Raw genomic sequence first — 26,601 nt, 5'->3', positions numbered from 1 at the left:
GTCCCACGGTTATGCCAGTTAGGCTAAAGGAGACGGTGATAATGAGTGAAGAAAGTGGGAGGAAACGGGAGAACCCCGAGAAAACCCACGAGCACGGTGTTTGTCCACCACAAAGTCCACACGGCGCGAGCTGGGATCGAACCAGGGACCCCAAGCACCGGAGGTGAACGCTCTACCACTGAGTCACCGCGCCCCCTAGCACAAAAAGGACTATATAACTTTGAAAACTCATATTCATTTTATTTATTTAGCTTGCGGACATTTTTGTATTATTTTATAGCAAAATGCATCAATTTTTTTTAACGTTATATACAAAGATATACAATGTTGCTTCCATTGGTGATGTGAAACATATCCCGTCCGAAGCCGATTTCTGCTCTACAATGTCTTCAGACATACGGGGACGACCTGAATATTTGTTGTGTCTTACCAAAACATCCAATTTCAATAAAATACTTATGCCACTGATAAATAGTAGGCTTAGTGGGAGGATCTTTACCATATTTTGTAAGAAAATTACGTTGCACAGTTGACGCAGACTTAGATTCTTCAAACCAAAACTCACAGCTAGAACGTTCGGGACCAGTAAAGGCAGCCATCTTTCATGCAACTGCCGCTAGCGCTTGCACCAATAGCATGTTGGTTTGCATAAAGTCTTTCACTATATTTGATTTTAACTTGCTAGACTTTCCGTGCACTGTACACCTGCTGCAGGCGTTTTGAAAGAGTTACCCGCAAATGTCGTAATTTGATTTTCACTTGCTAGATTTTACTTGCCTCGGAGGCTTGCTGCAACTTTGTAGCAAGTGTGTCAGTTCTAGTTTCTACCAACAGGTGGCACAAAAGTCTAATCTTAGAAATCTCCCCGCCAGGCCGCCATTTGTAGTAGGTGCGAAGTGTGTGAAGCATTAAAACAAGTGGATAATTAAGATAATTACGTAAGCATCCAGTATGTAGAGATAATTTGTATTTTAAACGTGTATTGTTTGACAAAGTTGTTGAGAAAAATATACTGTGTGATTGATAGTATACAGTAAATGTTCGGTTTGTAAAAGCCATGCAATGCAATGCAAGCATATACCTACAGAAGACTTACTACACCAGTGGTGCCCCCCCCCCCCTCATGTCCATGACGCACCTGTCTATCCGTAGGTGTTCTTCCATGAAAAAAAAAACTTTTCGATTAATGTTTACACCTCCTCAAACATATTTATTGTAGCAGGACTCGATTTTCGAGGAAAGTAATTTGTATATTTTGATTTTATTTTATGTTTATGTCACAAAATCATTTATTGAGGTTATGGGAATTAAATGTTGTATATGTGAGTAAATGCAAGTTGCACAAAGTTGCTAATGTTTGTGTCAGCAGTTTATTGTAAACACATGTGTACAAGAATGTCATCGTTGAGAGTCTGGCAATGTAGGAAGGAAATGTTGACAATGTGTCTATCCTCACATTAGCCAGATTCTAGAAATTGTATAAAGTGAATCTGTAAGATTTCACGAATTTCATGAGATTACGGATGTTCGGAGAATTGCTTAGAATCGGGAAATCAGAACGTGTCGAGGATTGCAATTTTGAGTTTTGACACATGGAAGGAATTTGTCTCTCCATGTGAAAACGGTGTTGCACGTGCGGCAGCAGACGACAAGCAGACGACGGAGGTTGGACAAGGCGAAACAAAACTGGAGGACGAGAAGGTTTTGGGAGAGTCTTTGGAGAGAGTTCGTAGACGGTCTGTGGAAGAGAGTTCGTAGACAGTCTTTGGAGAGTTCGTAGAGATTCGACAGTGGACAGTACTTCGAGATTTGATAGGAAGTCTATAGTAGAGTCTATGATCAAGTTACAGTGATCATTCTTTGGTTCGAGTTTGGAGAACCAAGTTCTATTCGAGAATCAGCCAGATGACAGGAGGAGAAAATACTTCATATTCCAAATCATCCTAACAACGTAGAACGTCACGCAGAGGGTAGCATTGGAACGGAGTCATACTCCAATGCTCATTTCATCTTTCATCAGCTAGGAGATTCAGATTAAAGGAGCCGAGTTCAACGCCGGAACAACGAGGGAAATACACCAGTTCATCCAGGTATGTGTAGCACCGATTCAGTATTCAAAAGCTCAATACTTGACCGTTTCTGTACTCGTCTGGCAAAATGAATCTTAATATCCGTCATTACTAACGTTCTGAAATCTTACAGTACACTCTCAAGCATAACGAAATACAGTGTTTTATTGTAATGAAGTTTACGATTTCAGTATTTAATTTATCCTCATTTTGGAGGTTGTCATAGTGGAGATGCTGTGAGGTCATTTTGACTATTGTAGCGATCCTAGTAATTAGACAGCATGTTGGAGACGCTGGTGGCTTACGCCGTAGTAACGATCCCAGTAGATACGATTAAATCCCTCCCATGGTGTAGAGCTGGGATCACATCTCAGTAAGTAAATTTAAAACCCTCCCTTCCCACCCATGGCAGAAATAATCGGGGTATTTTTCAGAAAATAAGTTTAAGCGTTTGTAAATTTAAACAATAGTAAATTTAAAAACCCTCCCTACCCGCCCATTAATGGTGAAGTATGTTAAATTAGTAACTTATATATTTGTACATGAAACCCACCCATCCCTCCCTCACTTCGATTATGTATAACAGTATAATAAGTGTAACGACTGAGTTCGATTCTCGTTTGTATAATAGGAATGTGTTTCAGTGATATTTTAAATTAAATAACGTATTACGGTCGACAAACGTAGTAATTTCATGGTAGTTTGTTTTATAATCGTCAGGTTAATAATAGTAACACATATAGTGATAATATATTACAAGTGTAGAGTAATAATAATAAGAGAAAAGAAAAGTAGTGAAATAAGTTTGTTGGTACGTTCTGAATACACAGAACGGGATGCATGAATCAGACAGGATATGCTGAGCGAACGCAGATTGTGGCTCAAGCGATTAAACACGAGTGTGGCCGATTAGACACGACGGCACACGATTGTGCATTTTCACGTCGAGTGCCGCTCGAATTATTTGCTCCGTTTCAAGGTAACGAGCAGAGTAGGGAGAATAACAAATACAAAGCAGTTACTGTGTAAAAGAATAAATATAACCTATATTAATCTTGAAAGTAAACTATTTAGTGTTCAATTTGTAGAAAATAGTACTAATATCTTACAATGCTATCACTTAAGAATAATCACAGGGTTCACTACCCAGTGTTAAAAGACAATGGAAAGCCAGTGTCTATGTTTTCTAAGTCTAGATATTATTGTTTAGACCTAGGAGTACTAAAACACTTCACAGAATATGCTCCAACGTATAGCAATAACAAAGAACAAGTATTTAGATGTAATGTCTTAGGTTACGCATATAAGCATTATTATTTAATAGAGTTCTCGGAGAGAAATTTTAGTATAGAGGATTTGGTAGAATTAGGTTTCCGAAGGCATTATTTGTCAGTTTTAACAGGAATAGCTGAAACCAATACGTTGATTAGAAACGCTGTATTTTTCGCAGTGAAAGAGGATCCGATTAAGTATAAAATATGTGCGTTGTTCTCAAATGGTGCTAGTCAAGACATAGTAAATAGATGGTTAGAAAGATTTAGGCTTAAATTTAATTGTACTCAGGCTGTCAGAATTTCTGACTTTGTAACAACATTAGCACAGTACGAAAAACAAGCAAGAATAGTTGTAGCGAGTGATAAATCTTTATTGGATTTAACTGCATTCGCAACATTTTTCAAGGAGAGGACACCTTGGTTATCAGCCTAAAGATGACTAAGAGAGTAGGAATTTTGTAAATAATATTGTTACTAGTATTTAAAGGGACATATAGATATAGGATATATTTTAGTGTACACATATTCCAGTTTATTAGTTTGGTGATCAGTTAAATTAGTAAAATAAGTGTAGAAGTAAGCATGATAGGAGTATAATTAGTGATATAATTATAGTTTTAAGAAATAAAATTTGACTGTCTATTGGTTTTTGAATTATGTCTTTATGGCATATAGTTTTAATGTAATTTTATAGTGACGTAATAAAAAGAATAAAAGTAGGAAAGACTATGGAGAAAAGAAAAGCAAAATAAAGAAAATGAAATATGAATGATTTTGTGATTAGTTTTTGCATTAGGATTTTAGATGTAAGAAAAGGCAAGAATGAAAAAAAAACAAGAAATGAATGATGCAATTGAAGTAGATTTAATCTAGACATAAGTTAAAATTAAGAAACCCTGATAATTAGGCAAACCTTTCATTAGGGGAAACTCTAATCAGGAAGGAAATCCCATTCTCGTCGAGTTAAAATTGGGCGATTACCGAACGTCGACGAGAATATTTTATTTATTGTGCAACATAAGTCTTCCGTGATTGTTGAAAAGAGACACAGGAGTTGACTCGTACATCACGTGTAAAGCCGTGCATTTTTTTTTTTGGTGGAGATATCCTTCATTTTTAGCCAGTCCCTTAGCGTAAGATTAAAATTAAGATAGTAATAATTAGCGAGTAATTCATTCGATATTCTAGGGAATGCTAGGATAGTCAGAAGAGAAAAAGATGTTAGTAGTACATTTAGAATATAGGAAAATAGAATATAGTTATATTCTTCTAGTTATAATGTAAGAATTGTCTAGATTAATCGGTTCATTTGTGTTAGTAAGAAAGAAAGAGGAAAAGAGTTGGTTTTCGGAATGTGAGTATTGAGAAGAAGGACATGTTGGTGGAAGATAGATTTAGAATGTAAACAATTAAAGACGTAAGACGTAAAGAAATAACCATCAGTAGATTTATAACATAGACTAGAATTAATAATAAATGTAGATAGAGAGAAGAAGAGAGAAATAATAAATAATGAATAATGTTTAATAAGTAAATAAGAGTAAGAAGATAGAAGTAAATAATGAGTTTATAGAATAAAGCATGCATCGACGAATAGATTTATAGATGAATATTTATGCATGAGTTAGCGCTAAGAGTACTCCAAGAGAATATAAGAAGTAGATAGAAATAAATGAATAAAGCGCAAGAAGAATAGTGGAAAAAAAAGAGAAATGTTATCGGGGACATGCAGAGGATTTTACTGTACACGAGAAGCCCTGAACAGATTTAGTACTTATTCGAGTTGGAAATATGAAGTAGTTTTAGACTTTCTTCGAAAGTAATCCTTCTCACACGCTATAGGCCCTGTCGGCATTGTTAAAATAATTTAATAATTTAATATTTTAATGTAGAAATAAGTATAGAGTAATAAGTTAATAAGTATATGATAAGAAGATTAATAGTAGTAAATAATAGAATGAATTGTTGACCTAGTGAAATTGTTATGGAAATGGCCATCCTAGACAACGTAATTAGGCAAATAAATAAATAATATAATAAATAAGTAGTCTATGGTTATGATCTAGGAGAATAAATAGTCACGTCTTCAATTTTGATGAAAAAAAAGGAATCACGTCACGATAGTTCTATCAAATGCAAGTATGGAGAAGAATCAAGTTTTAAAATTTTGAAAATCGGTCAGATTTTGTAAAATCATGTATATAGATAATAATAAATGTGCTAGCTGTAGCCAAATTTTGATTGAGATGATACGGCAAGTCAGGCTGCCGTATTTAACAACCAAAGCCTTCAGGATTTTAAGGAAATGTAAAATCCATCATTTTCTCTGAATCGCAATCAATTTTTGTATGCAGTTAACAAATGTTAGGGATAATAATAATTATAGGTTATGAATAAGTAAATAGTCATAGTAATTAAATATATATTCGCGTGTAAATTTTGTACTTACCCATATAGATAATCCAGTAAATAGTCCATTGTGTAATCCTGTGTAATGTCCATAAAGTAATTATATCCATTTAAGTATATATCACGTATTAACCAATAACATTTTCACTTTTAAACATTATATCACTTAATAATATTTTATTAATTTTAATATATCACATTTTAAATATTTTAATCACAAACGGATATGCCAGATTGGTAGAGTAAAGGTTGAGTACTAGTATGAGCCTTGAATATCGGTTACACTACTGCAGTGCATGAGATCCCGCACGAAATCCCGAAAGTAAACATCAAGAATTGGAACAATTGTAGTGAATCTCAATAAACATTCGACACGGATAAAAGCAGTTACATACTACGTGTGATATCGTGGTATTATAAATTATAGTGTTTTAAAACTAATAACGTAATAATTGCTACGGAAGATTAACACTCGATGTTATCCAGTCAACAGTGACGCGCGAACAGAAAGGCAGGAAATAGAAGTTAGGTTAACCTTGACGCACTTGATTGAAAACTGTTGATCTTGCAGTAACTATACTGGAAGTATCTACAGGATATCCAACGCCCTGCGGCTAGATTATATTTTCGTTCATGCTAAAATGTCAGTGAATAAAATTTTGATGAAAATAAAACAATTATATTTTCAAGTTTTTACAGTGCAAATGTGAATATATTAACTAACTATGTCTTACAAACTATGTTACAAGTTTTTGTTTTAGATTTCCATTTACATAGCGGTGGAAATAAATGAAGTTGATCTAGTACTGATACGGCCAATAAATTCATTGGTTGGCACGTATGGACAGACAGAGTAGTGGAAGTTTTTGGTAACTTGAGACTCTAAAAGCGTTGTCGCTAAGAGAAGATAATTCAAGAGTACTTGCAAACTAACATATATGTAATTATGCACAATCATTCTTGACCAAATGTGATGAGCAAGTAGTTCTGCGAAAACTCACTAGATGTCGTGAGGATATACTTTGCTACATTACATTTGAAGTTTTTGTATTTTATAATTATAGGAATTAAGGAAAAAAAAGATTAAAGATTCAAATATATTTTTGAATAATTTTAGGTGAAGGAATATTCATTACTATTTATATAATTATTCTGCATAATAATACATGTTTCATTTTATTTTATATGGATTTAATATATATATCATGTACAGGGTGTTTATGGAAAATCGCCCTCTTATGAGGTCTAATTTGGTTTGCGGAGCAACCAAGTTTTTAAGGGGGGCCATGTAGCAGGACTCGATTTTCGAGGAAAGTAATTTGTATATTTTGATTTTATTTTATGTTTATGTCACAAAATCATTTATTGAGGTTATGGGAATTAAATGTTGTATATGTGAGTAAATGCAAGTTGCACAAAGTTGCTAATGTTTGTGTCAGCAGTTTATTGTAAACACATGTGTACAAGAATGTCATCGTTGAGAGTCTGGCAATGTAGGAAGGAAATGTTGACAATGTGTCTATCCTCACATTAGCCAGATTCTAGAAATTGTATAAAGTGAATCTGTAAGATTTCACGAATTTCATGAGATTACGGATGTTCGGAGAATTGCTTAGAATCGGGAAATCAGAACGTGTCGAGGATTGCAATTTTGAGTTTTGACACATGGAAGGAATTTGTCTCTCCATGTGAAAACGGTGTTGCACGTGCGGCAGCAGACGACAAGCAGACGACGGAGGTTGGACAAGGCGAAACAAAACTGGAGGACGAGAAGGTTTTGGGAGAGTCTTTGGAGAGAGTTCGTAGACGGTCTGTGGAAGAGAGTTCGTAGACAGTCTTTGGAGAGTTCGTAGAGATTCGACAGTGGACAGTACTTCGAGATTTGATAGGAAGTCTATAGTAGAGTCTATGATCAAGTTACAGTGATCATTCTTTGGTTCGAGTTTGGAGAACCAAGTTCTATTCGAGAATCAGCCAGATGACAGGAGGAGAAAATACTTCATATTCCAAATCATCCTAACAACGTAGAACGTCACGCAGAGGGTAGCATTGGAACGGAGTCATACTCCAATGCTCATTTCATCTTTCATCAGCTAGGAGATTCAGATTAAAGGAGCCGAGTTCAACGCCGGAACAACGAGGGAAATACACCAGTTCATCCAGGTATGTGTAGCACCGATTCAGTATTCAAAAGCTCAATACTTGACCGTTTCTGTACTCGTCTGGCAAAATGAATCTTAATATCCGTCATTACTAACGTTCTGAAATCTTACAGTACACTCTCAAGCATAACGAAATACAGTGTTTTATTTTAATGAAGTGGACGTATTGTTATTTAATTTATCCCCAAATGAGAAACCTCTCGCAAGTAAATATCAGTGTTTGTCCCACTCATTCTAGATGGTGAGTGGAAGGCGCCTAGTTGCACTCAACTTTGCATCCCCAATTAGGCACTGAGTGGCTAGGTTGTCATTATATAGATTTTTAACCCCCCAAATATTTCAATGACGCAGTTTGCGTCATAGTCCCCCCTTGTGGGCACCCCTGACTACACTCACTTGCTGAAGACCTTTTGTAGACTTGCAATGCAAGTATATACTCGCAGAAGACTTACTACAAACTTGCTGTGAACTTGCAGTGCAAGTGGTATCCTTGCAGAGACTTACGTCAAACCTGCACTAACTTGCTGTGCACTTGCAGTGCAAGTAGCAATTTGCAGTAGGCTTGCTGTGCAAGTAAACCGCTTGCAGAAACTTGCTTTGCAATCTTACCATACATTTGCACTGCAGGCGTGCTATGCAAGTTCGAAGAGCGCCAACTAGGAAGTTTGCATTAAACTTGCATCAAACTTGCGTCACAAGTCTGCTGCAAGTTTGCCAGACTTGAATTGCAAATCTGCTGCAAGTTTGTTGCAAGTCATTTTTGCTATCTGGGTACAGTGACATGTTTCTAAACTAGTGTACGACGTGGGTCAAAACTTGATGTATTTTGCTAAAATGCACCAAAATGTAAGACAAATTAATAAATCAGTATGAGTTTTCAAAGTTGAAAATTCCTTTCTGATACACTGTATTCTGCAACTTGAGCTCTGCAAATGATGGATTCCTTTCTTTTTCTCGCAGGTGTTTCGTCCAGTAGCAACCCTTGTAGTGAAACTTATCGTAGCACCGCACCTTTCACAGAACCAGAAGCGCAGGCTCTTCGAGATTTTATACTCAATAACACAGACACAATACAAGTTTATATTGCATTTCACAGCTACGGCCAGGTAAATATGGGTTCGATTGCATTATAATGCGAGACAGTCTTATGAAAATAAACTTAGAAGATAACCATTTTGGTGTTTTGTATCTTGTTATGGATATAATAGCATTGTCGAGAAGTTAATATTTACTAGTGTAATTTTTTTTTTTTTTTTTTTTTTTTTTGCCTTTCATCTTTTTAGTTATATAGGCTACTATGTAATTAGTTCTTATACATCCTATCCCCAGTTCTCTTTCTCTTTCCGCCCCAGTTTTTCCCACATGCTCTCGCTGTTTTTGGTGTACCAGAGCAGTCAAAATGTTCCCGGAATGTTGTTGTAGTTTTGGTATTTGTGATGGAATTACTTTGACTCTTTTACAGTACAGTCCTTAGGTTGTCTACTTATGAATTTGACAAGTGTAAACAGGTCATACAAGTAGTGTAGCTGAACGGAAGAATGCTTGATGATCAGTTGGCACAATGTCGTAGTTCAAGCAATGCACAACCATCAGGTTCATATGCAATTTGGGGAAATCAGCTTCAGAGACTTTCATGGCGTTAAAACAGTTTACGGTGACAATGCTTTAAGAGTTTTCATCCCGGCGAAATTAAAATACCGCTAATTTTACAGTAATTATGTGATATCTTCAAATAGATAAAAGATAATTGCAATATGGAACAAGAGCGCACTAGACAATATTATTTTGCGTGAGGTACCGTTATCACAAGTCACCTAGTGGCTTTCCGTTTTCAGCTGTTTAGAAACGCGAAAATAAATGCCAATTTTCAAAATGGCTCGAAATCGAAAGCAGATAAGTGAGTCGTGATAACGATATCTCATGTAAAATGATATTGTCTATTTTATTTTATTTTATTTTATTTTATTTTATTTTATTTTATTTTATTTTATTTTATTTTATTTTATTTTATTTTATTACATAAAATAACACAGCAGGCTCTAGGGCGCTCTTGTTCCACATTTCGATTATCTTTTATCTATTTGAAGATATTACATAATTACTGTAAAATTAGCGGTATTTGAATTTCGCCGGGATGAAGACTCTTAAGGAAAAGTTGACCTCAAACTTGCCCGCTTCACCACCGAAGAAGACGATGAGAACCAATGTGACGGTTGAACTGCGGAGGATCCAAAAGAGAACATTCGTCTGGGTTTCCAGCAATCGCAGGAGCGGTAGAGCAAGTTTGTGTGTTTCGAAGGTGCCTACTTTTGAAAATTATTAAGTAAATGTGTACTTATATTGTGGTAATAAAGAGCTACAAAGTCCGGGAACTTTTTGACTGCCTTAGTAAGTTCAACATAATGATATATTTAAAGTCATTTCGGCCGTCAGTTCTTTTTCTCTGAGGCCTCTAGTAGATTGCGCCATCTTCTTTTAGGTTTGCCTCTTCACCGCTATCCAGCTGCCTCACATTTGCACAAATTTTCTCTATGTGCATTGTTTGTTCCTTCTCAGCACACATGTTCCTTCAAACAATCTCAATCTCGAGTCCTGCATCTTCATTCCCAATTTTGCAACCATTGTTGATCCCCTTATGTATTAATTCCTGATGTGATTCTTTTTTCTTACGCCCAGCATACTCATTTCTGTCACTTTCATCTTAGTTATTTTCTTTTTCTTCTTTGGAGCCACTGTTTCTAGTTGAGTACATCATATCCGATCTCACTGCTGTCATATACGCTTTTTCCCTTGAGTTTGATCGCAATTTTCTTGCCATATAATACACCTGGGATTTCCCTTTAGTTTGACCATCTCACCTGAATCCTGTGCACTATTTCATTCTTCAGCTCCTCTTGCTTATATTCACTGTTGCTCGTAGAATTGAAATCCTTATATATTCACATCTCATCCCCACTAAATCCTACGACATTTCACTCGGAACGAGTGTTCCTCGTGAGCAGTACACCCTGAGTTTGCCTGTTATGGGCTGGGACGATCCCGATTTTTATAGACGTGTCTTACATGTCATGACTGGTGCACTGATTGCACTGACATTTTATTGGTCCAGAACGCCTATTCTCGCTCAGCTTCCTATTGCACCATGCCTGACTCAGAACCCTTCAAGAAGGAGGGTGATGGATTAAGTCCATTCAGGCTCGACGTCCAACTTCCTAACCAGCAGATTTTAGAGGCTTATCGATTATTAGTTATACTTACTGATCGAGGGGTCTCCCGTAACGAATAGGAATCTACCAGCATAAGCAGAATTGGTACCCGACTCTATGTTAATAAATCCCATTGTACCGGTATGACCACAGCCCGTCAGAAACGAATCCAAGCCCAAGAACACCAGATAACGTACGGGGTCTGGCTCCTGGCCCTGACTACCTTAGATCGTTCAAACTCTATGGGGAAGTACCATTTCCCGAGCTCAAGGTCACGCATTATTCATCCATTTGGGAAATGTCCCGAAGGTTTCCAGAAGAATATTCAGCAAGTGTTAATGTCCTGCCTGCTTCATCTTATGGAAGAGGTACACCACACATTATGGGAACAAATAGCTAATCTAGATAATCTGTACCAGACAGATATTACCGTTTGGGAGGTATCAATCGCTCTTTCCCGGCAATGCGGCAATAATTGCCTACTTTAGAACGTTCAACGTATGTTGTGTGGGGTACGACGTACACTCTTGTGCGCAATGGTCCGTGTTAATGAGCCGTGGATTGGAGCCACGCACGTTGGCACACCTCCTTCAAGGATAACAGGCATTGAGTAATATAACAATGAAAGACTAACTAATCTAAGCAATCAATGTGTTTGTTAAGACAATAATAAAAGTACGCTTCCTATTTGAGATGCCCAATGTAGTGTAGAATCGTATGGAGCTCAGGGTCTACACTTCCATGACCTCAATACCACTCTCTAGTTGCCTTTAATCCCCAGGTTTTCCCTGGAACCCATTTGACAGAGGCTATGCAATCCCTGATCTCCATGTGGACGAGGGTAGAACGAAACAAAATGCTAAATCTGGTCCCCACCGAACACCAAACTCAGCCTGTGTCGTTGGTAGGTAAATACTTTATCCGCTAAACCATCATGGCTCTATATCGCATTTGTTCACGTCATCTCCTTATCTTTTTTACATACAGTCTTTCTTAACACACAATAAAGCCTTTTCTAGATCCATACCTATTCACTCTATTTTCTTTTCTAAAGTGATACCGTTTTAATTTAAGTAAGTTACAGTATCTAGTAACAAACGACGAAGAAAAACTATTTTGTTATATAAAATCTGCAGTCTTCATGTCATTAAATTCACGAGTCACTATTGTATAATTGACTTTCATTATGTATAATTCAAGAAAACCAGGTGCTCCAAAATTTTATTTGTATAGATAAACACAGAGAGCTATCAGGGAAATTCGTAAAGGACAAACGAAGTCGCTTCACCGTCTATAACGCATTTGCTTCACAGATTTTTTCTTATTTACTTATCAACTTCAAACAGAAACTATAGTGCCTAATTACAGCAAAGTTGTATAGATACAATCTTTAGCAGAAAAGAACTGCAAACAAAAAAAATTAAACGTAACATCAAATTAGTGATAGATTAGTAACAAATATGTCCTCTTACTCATTTCTATTTCTTAGGTTTTGCATGAAAATGGTCACCACGTTCAAAGTGTTAACTAAGTACAGTTTGCTTGTGGTATAATTTAATCTAAACAGTGTTTGATTGTATGGGAAACTAATTTTGAGTATTAATAAAATCGACTACATTGCAATGTTCTATAGGTGAAATTTAAATGACGTATGCGGAATTTCAACCTCCACACTTTTATTATAAAAAGAATGTCTTATAAATATTTTTACAAAATTCGTGTGTTTTCTCTAAATCTTTATATGTTTCCAGTATACAGTAAGTGCAAAGTTCCTCAGCACACGATGTGGCCTCAGAATAAAGGATATTTGCCTTATCCCACGGCGGTCTCAAACGGGATCGGTTACACTCCGTAACTCATAGTAGCCCCAGGAGTAGTTATTAAAGGATACCTCCGTTGCTTATAGGAGCATTGGGAGATGGTTCTAAAGGACTATACGCAATAGCTCATAGAAGCCTGAGGAATATGTATTAAAGGATATCTCCGTTGCTTATAAGAGCCTCTGGGGGTGGCTTTAAAGGACTATCCTCCGTAGCTTATAGTAGCCCCAGGAGTAGGCATCAAAGGATATCTCCGTTGCTTATAGGAGCCTCAAGAGATTGTTTTGAAGAATTATACTCCGTAACACATAACAGCCTGAGGAACAAGTATTAAAGGATATATCCGTTGCTTATTGGAGCCTCGGGAGGTGGTTTTAAAGGATTATACTCCGTAGCTCATAACAGCCTGAGGAATAGGTATTAAAGGATATCTCCGTTGCTTATAGAAGCCTCTGGGGGTGGCTTTAAAGGACTATCCTCCGTAGCTTATAGTAGCCCCAGGAGTAGGCATCAAAGGATATCTCCGTTGCTTATAGGAGCCTCAAGAGATTGTTTTTAAGAATTATACTCCGTAGCTCATAACAGCCTGAGGAACAAGTATTAAAGGATATATCCGTTGCTTATTGGAGCCTCGGGAGGTGGTTTTAAAGGATTATACTCCGTAGCTCATAACAGCCTGAGAAATAGGTATTAAAGGATATCTCCATTGCTTGTAGGAGCCTCGGGAGATTGTTTTGAAGAATTATACTCCGTAGCTCATAGTAGCCCCAGGAGTAGGTATTAAAGGATATCTCCGTTGCTTATGGGAGGCTCGTGAGATGATTTTAAAGGATTATACTTTGTAGCTCATGGCAGCCTGAGGAACAAGTATTGAAGGATATGTCTGTTGCTTATAGGAGTCTGGGAGATTGTTTTAAAGGATTATACTCCGTAGCTCATAACAGCCTGAGGAACAAGTATTAAAGGATATATCCGTTGCTTGTAGGAGCCTCGGGAGGTGGTTTTAAAGGATTACACTCCATAGCTCATGGTAGCCCCAGGTATTAAAGGATATGTCCGTTGTTTATAGGAGCCTCGTGGGATGATTTTAAAGGATTATACTTCGTAAGGTGATTTTAAGGATTTTACTCCGTAGCTCATAGCAGCCTGAGGAATAGGTATTAAAGGAAGTCTCCGTAGCCGATGGCGGCCTTGGAAGAAGGTTTTAGTAGGTAAACGATCAGCACTGGTCTGATTAACTTCTTGTTCTGTCGTCCAATTTTTTAACCATCCTCTTGGAAAAAATGAAATCTTTGAGTTTTACGTCCCACGATTATGCCGGTTAGGCTAAAGGAGACGGTGATAATGAGTAATGAATGAAATGGTGGAATGGAGAAAGTGGGAGGAAACGGGACAACCCCGAGGAAACCCGTGCACACGGTGTTTGTCCACCACAAAGTTCACCTGGCGGGGGCTGGGATCGAACCCGGGACCCCAAGCACAACCATCCTCTTGGAGGAAGGGCCTGTAGAGGGGTTGTTGTTTTTCTCATAGTTCTCCGAATTCTCTTCGTAGAGGTGTAGTCTCCTTCCGTCGTCTGTCACTGTTTGTTTATAATTGTAAAAACACGTGTTTGTATTGAAAAAGAGAGGCTTGCAGTACGAGTGGGTATATGGATCCTATAGGCAGGGGTTACATTCAGTGAGTATCCAAAAGGAGTCCGAGTTCCTACACCGATTTTATAGAGGTTGCCGTAGCTCCATCTCCAATTAAAACTACACGCGATCGGTTTCAAATATTTGTAGTTTAAAATACTTATTTTATAGTCGTCTGGGAACGCAAAATTGTTAAATATGGCCCTGCATAAGGTCCATTGATAGGACACGACAGTGATGAGCAAACTGTAACCTGTGGGCCAGATACGGCCTCCTGAAAGGTTCTATCTAGCCCGCGATTTCTAATCTGACGAATAAAAGGCAGTAGAATTTAGAATTACTCCCCCCAAAAAAACTGTATTAGAAACAGACTCATCATCATCATCATCATCATAGGTATTCTGCCTTTATTGGTAGGTCACTTGCCGTAGCTGAGAAGCTTCCATGCTGCACGGTCCTCCGCTAACCTCTTCGTCTTCGCATATGATCTTTCTGTTTTAATATCATCTTTCTGTTTTGTAGTCTCCTTCGCCCCCTCCCTCTCTTTCCCGCCACCATACCCTCTAGGATGTCCCTCATGATACAATTTCTTCTTAGGCAATGCCCCAACCAGATTCTCTTCCTCTTCCTAATAATATTTAAAAGTGTTCTTTTCTCACCCACCATTTCTAACACTCTCTCATTCGTTTTCCACTCGAGAAACAGACTGACAATTGAGTATTCAACTTCACTTATGAGCAGAGTTGACAACCTCAAAGAACAAAATTATTGATTTTCGTCTTTAAAATTATCGTATATTTCAAAAAATTACATAGTATATTCGTTGTGCACGTGATAATTACAAAAACATGTATAATACTACTAATAACAGCAGTAATATATAATAAACTTTAATCCTCAGTTTCGAATTCCAAATTGGTATCACTGTCTTCACTTTTTAAATCCTTTAATTCTCAAATCGTTATTGATTTATTTAGCGGAAATGACTATAGTATGTTTTTATTAATATTCACCTATTATAGTAAGTACATTGCCATATAGCTATAACATTAAGGCTTAAATTATCATATATCATGATATATTATCGTATTGTTGGCAAGCCTGCTTCTGAGAATCAGTGGACTCCAGTTTGAACCAGATTATGAGTAACTTTAATTATTAATAACAATTAGTGTTACAAGAATTTTTGTAAAATGCACTATTGTTATTTTTAATAATAGCCCGTTTAAGTTTCTTTTTTTCTTTCTTTAGCCCTCTACTAAGAAAGTTCTATTGCTGGGATAGGAGTGTCCTACATCATTTAAGCTACATTCTAGCGTCATGATACCATTTGGTCGAAGGCGTACCCATCGATCGTATTAGAATTTTAATTCCTGAGTATAGGTTTGATTCAACTCTGCACATCACTTTTTTTTTTATATACAAGCATATAAAGTGTGCACAGAGTTATTACATGTTTTAATATTGAAGAATAATCGTCTTTTTATTTCAGCAAATTATGTATCCTTGGAGCTACTCCTCTAATCGACCTGCTGACTGGCAAGATTTGGTAAGTAAATAAATATATGATATAAAACTAACTAATTAAATCAATCGAATAAGGCACCTGAAGGTTCATCGCCGTAGAATGTAAATCCCATCAGCGGATGTATCCTGACTCATACCAGCTTCCGAGAATTAAAAGTCTGCAAAGATTGTTTGTTTGTTTATGTGCACAGTGGCATACACAGAATTTCGTCAAAGGGTGTTCAAGCACTCAAATTATTTCCTTTTAGAACAAGAGTGATTTATAGATATATAGTTAAGTTTCCATTAGATCTTGCTCAAGAGGGTTAAACCCCAGAACAACCCCTTTGCATAGGCCACTGATTGTATATATTTATTTAATAAGCTTCCAGCATGCTAATTTACATTAGAATTAATAAAATCAACAAGGATAACAGAAAGGAACTCAAACGAAATCTCTATTTAAAAGTATCATCCCAACATTTTCAGGGTTGGCGGGCGCCCAGAGAAGCGTACAGCAGGCGGTGTTTCAGTCCAACCGTAAAATATGGCGGAGCTCTGTGATGCTGCGCCGTGGAGCACAATATCCTAGTCTCCAGTTAGTCCTCTAATCGCGACATTGTCTGTGATTATGTTTCCATTTTAGGGAACTATATGCATCTTAGGTCCAGATGTTGCTTCCGGTCAATGACGCATATTTCAGGATTATAGTGCAACCATTTATACAAATGGAGCTATTGTAGCCTGTTTTGATGAACATGAGGATGAAGTTGAACACCTCCTGGCCTGCCCAACGCCCGGACCTGAACATAATTGAACATCTCAGTGGCATCCAGCGCAAATTTCCGTCTCCATCCTCTCTCACGGAATTGAGTGGTGCACTGAATGCAGAGTGGTGTAATATTCCACCATTTGCTACCATTCACGACCTCTATGAATCCATTTAACATCTCATCAGAGCTGTCCTGAGGGCAAAAGGTCGTCCAACGCCATATTGTGAAGGTACTCGATTGGCCTCGCAATTTACTTCAACTGGATATTTAGTTCTCAAGAACTTCGGAACTTTCATTCTTATTCTCAGACAGTCAAGTAGACCTATTTGTAGAATTCTGTCTTCGTTTCATCAGCTTGTACGATATTGAAAATAAAATAACAGAGACTGTTCTTTCCCTTCCACAACGACACTCCATTGAAGCATATTATGTTTGTTCCGGGATACAGTACTCTGAAAGGCAACCAATATCTGCGCCACTAGAGGGTTCGATCAAAACCAATCGACCAGAGGAATCGTGGGTGATTGTGGTGACAGTCCTTGAGAGATATAGCAAATCCACGCCTTCTACCCTTAGAGACAAGAGGTTGTTTCCCGGCTGTAGACTAGCTACTAGTTTCTCTACGTTAAACGCCACAAATGCTATCATCTGTGATGTTGACGCAAACTAGACCGATATCTCACAACTGATATTTGGCAGAGCACCGGTTTTGTCGCCCCTGGCTATTAGACAGGATGTGATATTTACGTACCACACTTCTGTCTTCGCATTACCTGTGTTTGAGAGCTATCTATCCAGCAGTAGCCACACGGCCATCTTCTTTGTCATCAAGGAAAGAACCAAAGATCGACGCAAGTTAAAGACATACTGTGCTCGTTATCCTTTCCTTATAGTTAATCCCTTCTGCCACTTTTCGATCTTCACTAATCTAGTGCTTTCTCATTTTCTAAGTATTGAGTTTGATTATACATTCCCAAACATAATCTGGTCTTGTTGAACATGCTAGAGGATTTGTCAGTTTCTATCACCAATCATCCCTTTCGTTGTTAAGTTTTATCTTAGCTACAAGTGCTGACATTTCCCCATTTGCACAATACGAGGGTCGTTCAATAAATCCTTACAAAATTCGAAAGATGACTCGTAGTATCGAAAATGGTTTGCTTTTGGTAAGCGTTTTTCCTCACTAGACTTCTGTTAAAGTTTCAGCTATACCCGCCACGTGGTTTCATTGCCATAGTCGATTGAAGAAATAAACTTGTGTTTATTTAGAAAAATGGAAAGAAATGAGTTTCTTCCGTTATTAAACACTTCTATTTAAAAGATTTAACACCGAGAGATCAAAGCCGAATTTGATTAAGTTCATGGCATATACATATGTTTCTGTATTTGCGACTGTTTGCAATTGAGTAAATAAGTTTAAACGTGCTTGTGCATCCATAAATGATGAACATCGTCCGGGACGTCCAGTGGAAGTGACTTTCTCCGAAATGATTGACAAATCCACAATATGATTTAAGTGATCAACGAATCAAAGTGCGCCAAATAGTTGAATGTCACAGGCATCTCAGAAGGTGCAGTGTTTTCAGTTTTGCAAGAAAAACTGGATTTGAAAAAATCTCAGCAGATGGGTGCCGCGTTTGCTCTCAGTAGAGAATAAACACAATCGTGTGATTGATTTGGAGGCCGGTTTGGAGCTTCTTCATTGCAATTCCGATGAGTTTCTGCGTCAATACATAACAATTGACGAGACATAGATACACTACTAGACGCCAGAGCAAAGAAACAACCGAAGCAGTGGGTTTTAAAAGGTGATCCAGCTCCGAAGAAGGCGAAGACGGTGAAATCGGCCGACAAGGTGATGGCCAATTTTTGGGGATGCACGCGGAATCATCTACATCGATTACTTGAAAAAAAGGGCAAACTATAAATGTAGAGTAATATGCGTCGTTATTGCATCGGTTGAGAGAAGAAATCAAGAAAAAAAAATCATCTGGCAAAGAAAGAAAAAAACTCTCTTCCATCAATACAAGTCTCGATAGTGAAAATTATGGAGTTAAAATTCGAATTATTACAACATTCACCATATTCACCAGATTTGGCCCCCAGTGTCGTTGTATTTCCAAACTTGAAAAAATGACTCGCGGAAAACGATTCACGTCCAACCAGGCCCGTATCCAGGTGGGTCTAGGGGGCCGGGTACCCCCTAAATTTTTGCTGGCTCCCTAAAATTTTCACGCTAGGCTTGCAAATGAACTATAATATGATAATAAACTATAATATGGTTGGATCGGGTCCCCCTAACTTTAGCCGCCCCCTACATTTTTGGGCTGGCTACCGGCCTGCGTCCAACGAGGAGGTCATTGCCCAAGCAGATGCCTATCCTGAGGATCTTCCGAAATTCTACATTTTGGAGGCTTAAAAAAAAGTTGGAAAAACGTTGGGCAAAATCTGTCGAGCTAAATGGAGATTATGTTGAGAAATAAAAATCTACCCAAAATGATTTTTTTTGGTCTTTTTTCTAATTATTTACTGAACGACCCTTATATTAACCTGGACTTTCAAGTTGCACTTTTTCAGGTGTTTCTAGTATTTTGATAAAGATCTTTGAAATAATACCACTTGAGTATTAATCACTTTAAAAGAATATAATGTTATTCTCTTATGCTTTTCTCTAGGACTTAGTGGCACAGGAAGCAGCGTTGGCTCTATCTGCTGTACGAGGCACAGAGTATGAAGTTGGATCTACAGGAAGCATTTCTTGTAAGTGCTGCATATATCTATATCTATATCTATATCTATATCTATATCTATATCTATATCTATCTCTCTCTCTCTCTCTCTCTCTCTCTCTCTCTCTATATATATATATATATATATATATATATATATATATATATATATATATATATATATATATATATAGGCTTATATATTATCTTAACTATATATAAAACTACATGAGCTGACATAAATTAAATCGGTGGGAAGTTCAAATTTCGCATGATTGTAGCTTTCCGAGACTAACCGACAAAAAAAAAAAAAAAAAAAAAAAAAAAAAAAAAGCCAAAAGTAAATATTTTTAATTTTTAGGTGGTCTAAAGAAGGGTTAGAAGAATTTCCCCATGTTATTTAAATGGGTGTTTTATTTTATTTTATTTTTTTTACCTATATTCTCATGTTTTAGGTACTTGGAATTGGAATAAAAACTTGAAATTATGTATGCTTATATGTTTTCGTCAGCGTTAACTAAGTAAATCGCTAAAAATAAAAATTTCCAACTATAGAGTGGTTTTATGGGGAGCTGAAAAATCTTTCCCATGTTATTTATATGGGGCGTCTTCTACACCCCAAAATGTTTAGGCACTTCCGGCAGGATTAGAATGATGAAATTTCGCATGGTTGTAGCCTTCCGGGACTAACCTACAGGAACATTGCCGAAAGTAAATATTTTTAGTTTTTAAGAGATCTAAAGGGGGAGGGGTTAATAAATCCCCATGTTATTTAAATGGGCGTTTTCTTGGGATACAAAATCTTATCTTTTAGATCAGGGATGTAAGTAAGCAACAAAAGTTTACTCGCCCAAGAAACAAACTACTAGCCCACATTCCACAATAGAAATCATTTACTTATCTTCGATATGATATTAAATACTCGCCCGCACCGATGAACCACTCGCCCCAGGAGAGTGGGCGAGTGATTATTTGCATCCCTGTTTTAGATAGTTGAAATAGGAAAAAAAATTGAAATTTGGCAGAATTGCAGATTTAAGAGGTGCGAGGCCGTAGGCCCAGTAAACGTGAGGGCAAGGGGGCGAAGCCTTCAGCTGTACCAAATTCAGGAAATGTTAATAAAGAGCAAATGCACATAATTCACTCTTGATGCAAAGGCCTCAGACCCAAGAGATACGTGGCCGTAGGCCAAGCTAGCGTAGGGGTCTGGGGGTGGAGCCCCCAGCTGGCCAAAGACTAGTGTGTGTATATATATATGCCAAGCATGACGCGGCACCACTTTATTATTATTATTATTATTATTATTATTATTATTATTATTATTATTATTATTATTATTATTCCTTTGTATTTAATTCAGATGCATCCTCTGGTGAAGCCCAGGATTGGGTGAAAGGCGGAGGTGGAGTGAAGTATGCTTACACAATTGAGTTACCAGGACCTAGCTTCGACCTCCCGGAAGAAGAAATCGCTGGAGTTGTACAAGAAACATTCGAAGCCATCAAAGTTTTCGCGAATTTTGCTTCAAAACAACGAAAAATGTTTAACACAAATATTGTAGCCCTGTGACACTGGGTTATTTTGTATTATATGTATTAAATAAAGTGAAGACACGTATTTCACTTGTGTTGCTTCTTATTTATATCAGTCTGATTGTTTACTGTCTAATTTTTTTCGTAATAAGTGCATAATATTGAAATGTTCTGTTATTGAAATGATCTACAGTCTCAAATCACAGACTCGGGGTTTAAACCCATCACCTTTTATTATATATATATATATATATATATAAACAAGGGCGGATCCAAGGGGGGCTAAGGGGCTAAAGCCCCCCCCCCCCCTTGACGCTCAGGTTTACACTGGATAAAATGGGCTTCAATTCTGCTTTACACTGGATAAAACGGCAAACTATGGTTTAGCCCCTCCCTTGATCATATCCTGGATCCGCCACTGTATATATATAAAGTATTATAAGAATGTTTACAAAGTTCTTGTGAATTTCTTATTGATTTGAGATTTCAATAAAATCCTCGGCACACAAAAGGAATAAAGGTTCAATTATCTTTAGCTTATATTTATATTTATCGGCCCTTATTCCTGGCCTCGGAATAAAAGTTCAATTGTCTTTAGCTCGTAATGGCCTTAGGTAACGATGAGAACTCCTTCACTCATAGCACCTTCGGAAGATGGTTTTAAAGGAATTCTCCATAGCCCATGTCAGCCCCAGGAGAAAGTGTTGATGGGTCAGTGATCAGCGCGAAACTGATAGTTTCCTCTTCTTGAGGCCTTCTTTTATAGACATCATTTTCAAGGAAGAGCCCATGAGGGGAAGATGGCCTTCTTCGATAGCTTTTCCGAATTCATCTTCGTGTCTTCCTTGAGACAACGGCGCCGACTTTTCAAAATTTATGTGGGTGTATATGAATGGCGGGACGTGTAATATGTTTTCAGCGAAGTCTCAATATTTTTTTATTTATTTCCTTTTAGTTAAAACGAACACTGTCATAAAGTGCTCTACTGTAATAAAGTATAATATACCAGGTACTATAAGGATAAGTTGGGGCTGCCTTAGCTCAATCGGTAACACCGCTGACTTAAACACGAGAGAAACGGGTTCAAACCCGGATCCAAGGTTAAGTATAAGTTACTGTAATGAATATTCTCAACATATATAATCGTAGCATTAAATGTATACTTTACATAACTTACATGATGCACAATTATTGCAAGAGGCAATGATATTATCAACACGGTACTAAAAGAAAATACCACATTCATACAAATTAAGATGAAACAATCTTCATGAAAACAAATAATTTTAACGGTATTGCAGAAAGAACTGTGCAAGGATTTTGTTGTGAACATAAACTATAAATTGAATAACTTACTGTGTTGCTTGGTTGTCTTTGCACAAACACATTTGAAACAAACAAGAAACAATTATTTTTAGAGGTTAGAAATTATAACTTCCGTCTCTGTTTTAATCGCTTTTTTTTTTTTTTTTTTTTTTTGATAACGGCAAGTGAGAAATATTTACTTTATTTTGTTCCTATCAAACTAAAAATGTTGTGGGTGCGGCGCACCCCAGTGGCGGATCCAGGGGGGCGATCGCGACTATCTCCCCCCCAGACGAGGAAAATGTTTATTTTATATATATAAATAAAACACTTCCAAAATTTGAAACTGTTAAAAGTAGTTCTAAGTAGCAGTATGACAACCCACCGCCCCCCCCCTAGAAGTCGGTCCTGGATCCGCCCCTGGCGCACCCACAAGATTATTTTTATGGGTGCTGGAGCCCCGGCGCACCCACGTAGTCGGCGCTCATGCCTGGAGGTGTGGTTTCTCTTACGACGTTTACTATTGTTCGTTTATGAACGTAAAAAAATGTGTTCGTAGTAAATACATATGGTTATAGTGCATGCGGGAATGGAACCTTACAATATAAAGAAGTCCATTTACTTACCATTACTTAAGTAAGTGCATAACTTAAAACTTTTATCTAACATTCTTTACCTAAGATCATTAAGTCTAGAAGGCTCAGATGGCCAGGTCCTATAGCCATGGTTGGGTAATTACGCGTAAAAAAAGGTTTTCTGTGTGACGCGTAAAATACGCGTAAAAAACGCGTAATTTACGTAAAATACGTAAAGTACGTAAAAAATTAGAAACATGTCTACAAATTAAAAGAAAACGTTCTACGCGCTGAGCTTTAAAAAAACTCTTCCTAAAATTATATGGAATCTAGCTGGCTTTTGCATAACTTAATCCGTAAGCATAAACTGGGAATTTTGTATTGGCTTTGTAAAGTAGCATTGTATAATACGGTTTGCATGCGTGACTGTTCAAAACCCATTTCATCATGTTTCATGTTTTTAACCCTCTGTAATCGAGAAAAGTTTTATGCCAGAGAAGTCGTGGGAGAAATTATTGTGCAATACACAACAATGGTAAGATTTCGTGGTCTCCATTTGTGACGACTTTCTGCTATGTCTGAGAAAAGAATCACGAACAAGTAGAGGAGTTTCTGTTTGAAAACCTCGGCCCTTCAGGAATAACTAGCCACCAGCAATATCGGGGAAAATGTGGAAAATTTGAAGAACTTATGAAGAAGGGAATTACAACACCACACACATTCTGGTATTTCGCTACTTGGCAACATAAGGAGTTGTCGGAATTTGCTATGAAGTCACTGAACATTCTAGCATCTTCAGCACAAAATTGAAAGACTTTTTCTCAAATTGGTCCTTTGTTCATAACGTCACAAGGAACCGGCTCAGCTTCGAACGTTCGAAGAAACTACTTCAAATATACTACACCCTCAAATTACAAGACCACTCAAGTTATGAATATTAGTGTGATTAAGAGTGTTGTGTTCGAATTGTACTGAACTATAATGGAAATGGCATGTAACATTTTTTTAGAATTAAAATAATGGCTAAGTTTTAAATGAAATGATATACTCAGTGTTATTGGAACCAAGTGAAATATATTCAGTATTCGAACTAGGAATAAAGACAAATTGTTTCTTTCCAAAAACAACGAACAAACAAGTAGTTCAATATTCTGTTGAGTATTTTCTTCAGTTTTGTCTATTTATTATGAGCATGAAAAATTTCTACATTAAAAGTTCAAATGATAGTCAAGTGCTAAGGGAAGCAATATATTTAGTGTTGTTATTGGACTTGGAAGAAAAGAGCAAAATAAATGAGTTCATTCCGAAAAATGTAGTATAATGTTCTGTTGGGTGCTTTTATATTTTTTTTCACCTGTGTGTGTTTAAAATGAGAATCTAATAACTTTTACATCGAAAATTCAATATGTCCCAGTGCTAACTGAAGTGGTATATATAGTATCGTTGGGACGTTGAAGAAAAACAAATCAGTTTATTCTAAAATTTCATTATTTCAATAGTCTGTTCAGTATTTTTCGTATCAGTTATGTGTGTGTGTTAGTGTGTAATATGAAGCTGAAATGAGCCTAACAGTCAATCTCTTTTTCTTTTCTAATAGAAGTCTCAAAATATACTGAAATGTTTCGAGTTTTATATTAAAAGCTGCAAACGTGTAACAATAAATTGTTATAATCAAAAGGTTACTTGATACTTTCAAACATATCCGAACCAACACATATTTTTAATGTGTGTGCTTACATGTTGGGTGGTTGTGCTTGTGTGCGCGCTAATAAGTGGAAAGTAGTAGTGGGCCGGCGAGGGGCTATCCAAAATTGTCTTTTATTACTATGATTTGGCATGAAATCATTACTTTTCAATATAATGTTTAGAAGATAATAATATTTTAATGCTCAAATAAGAAAACTAAGCTTACAATATAACCGATTATTCAAAATGATCTTAGTTTTAATGAAAGAAATATAGTTTTCTACGTCTGCGTAAAAAACTGGTTTTCTACATGACGTATATTACAAGTAAATTACGCGTAATTTAGGTAAAATACGTAACAAGTAAATTACCTTGCCAACCCTGCCTATAGATAGAATGGAAGTAAATAATTCCAAAATTTTAACTGGAAATCCAATCAGAAAAAGACTATTAGAAAGACTCAGACGTTGATGTAAGAACATTATTAAGACGGAGCTTGAAGAATATGAATACAAAGTAGAAACTGGATTCAGTTGGCTAAGGATAGAAGTCAATGGAGAGCCTTTGCAAATGCGGCATTGAACCTTTGGGTTGTCGATCGACTCAGTTGCAAGAAAGCAAGAAAGAAAATCAGATTTATTTTTACTAAAGTAGATGTGAATAACACTGCTAATAACAGAATTGTATCTAGCCATTTTTTCGAGAAGAACAAGTAGAATAACATCAATCATTTATGACGAAACTTGAAGAAATAGTTATTCTTCTTACAGAATCTGTTACAACTACTAGAGAAAAATGCCCTTGAAGAAATCCCTCCCTGGACAAAATTCCCCGTCTCAAAAGATTATGCAGAACGGGAATTAGGCAGAACGGGAATTCTTGTTCTGCCTAAAGATAAGATCATATAAAATATTTTCTACAAAGTGCTGGACGACCTTTAGGTAGAACGGAAAGACACCCTTCGGGATAACTTAGTAGCTAGAAGAGGATTTTCTGGCCAACCACTTTCTGAAATCATTGCTGATTGGAACTGTTTCAAAAATTAGAATACGAGATCCAAGATATCGTGATTGGTATGTAAGTACCAAACATGAGCAAATTGAGCACCCACTGAAAAAAAATCAAGAGTCGGCACCTATGAGATGACATTTAATTTTTTTTTAAAACAGCCACATTATTTCTAAAACTGGTGAAAATTTCGGCAGTTAAAAGCGTAACGCTATCGTTCCTCACAGTAAAATTTTAGAATTTAACCAGTTGAGAATGCTCCAAGAGCATTGCCAGAATGATTTTAAAAAGAATTATTTTTTCTTATTAACTTCTACAGGCTTTATACCAATTGTTCTATGTACTTTATTATTATACTCATTAAACAATTTTTGTAATATATCTATTCAACTATAATTTCCTTGAGTACAATTTTTTTCCACATGTTTTGTTTAAGAGTTCTCTTAAAACGTTCTACCATATATTGTTTTGCGAAGACACGCTGAAAATGGAGGACTCAAAATTGAAAAATTCCCAAAATATTATCTCTCTATGACCTAGTTTCCTCAGATGTGGCTCCTTATATTTCCCGAAATCCGAACTTTTTTGGCCAATGACTGTGGAACAGTGGCCAGTTGCTACCGGTTACTATTTCATATCAAAATGTTCACCATCCTCTTAGGTATTGATCAACACCAACATCATCTCTCTACGGTTTCCGAGATTATAGCTTCTTAAATCTCCCGAAATTGGAACCTTTTGGCCAATATTTCGGGAACTGTAAGAGTGACGTGATTCTTTCAGATAGTTTTAGATGCTCTGTCGAATGGGAGGCTCAAAATTACTAATAATAATAATAATAATAATAATAATAATAATAATAATAATAATAATAATAATAATAATAATAATCGCAAATAACAGACAAACACAC

At 36.8% G+C, this 26,601-nt stretch overlaps 1 protein-coding gene across 1 annotated transcript in view; it reads left to right on the top strand.

Annotated features, from left to right (window-relative positions):
• Positions 1-21,199, top strand: part of LOC145689856 (carboxypeptidase B-like) — a 67,059-nt gene extending 45,860 nt beyond the window's left edge. The window contains exons 7-10 of the mRNA XM_081764121.1: positions 8,875-9,020; positions 16,067-16,123; positions 19,529-19,613; positions 20,943-21,199. Of these exons, the coding sequence (XP_081620247.1) occupies positions 8,875-9,020; positions 16,067-16,123; positions 19,529-19,613; positions 20,943-21,151 (497 nt within the window). The 3' untranslated portion in view covers positions 21,152-21,199. The remainder of the gene's footprint in view (positions 1-8,874; positions 9,021-16,066; positions 16,124-19,528; positions 19,614-20,942) is intronic.
• The last annotated feature ends 5,402 nt before the right edge of the window (positions 21,200-26,601 follow it).

This window comes from Thermobia domestica, chromosome 7, assembly GCF_964235325.1.
Source record: "Thermobia domestica chromosome 7, izTheDome1.hap1.1, whole genome shotgun sequence".
In the NCBI taxonomy this organism is placed as follows: domain Eukaryota; kingdom Metazoa; phylum Arthropoda; class Insecta; order Zygentoma; family Lepismatidae; genus Thermobia; species Thermobia domestica.
The sequence above is the reverse complement of the archived record's forward strand: the minus strand, read 5'-3'. Positions and strand labels throughout refer to the sequence as shown.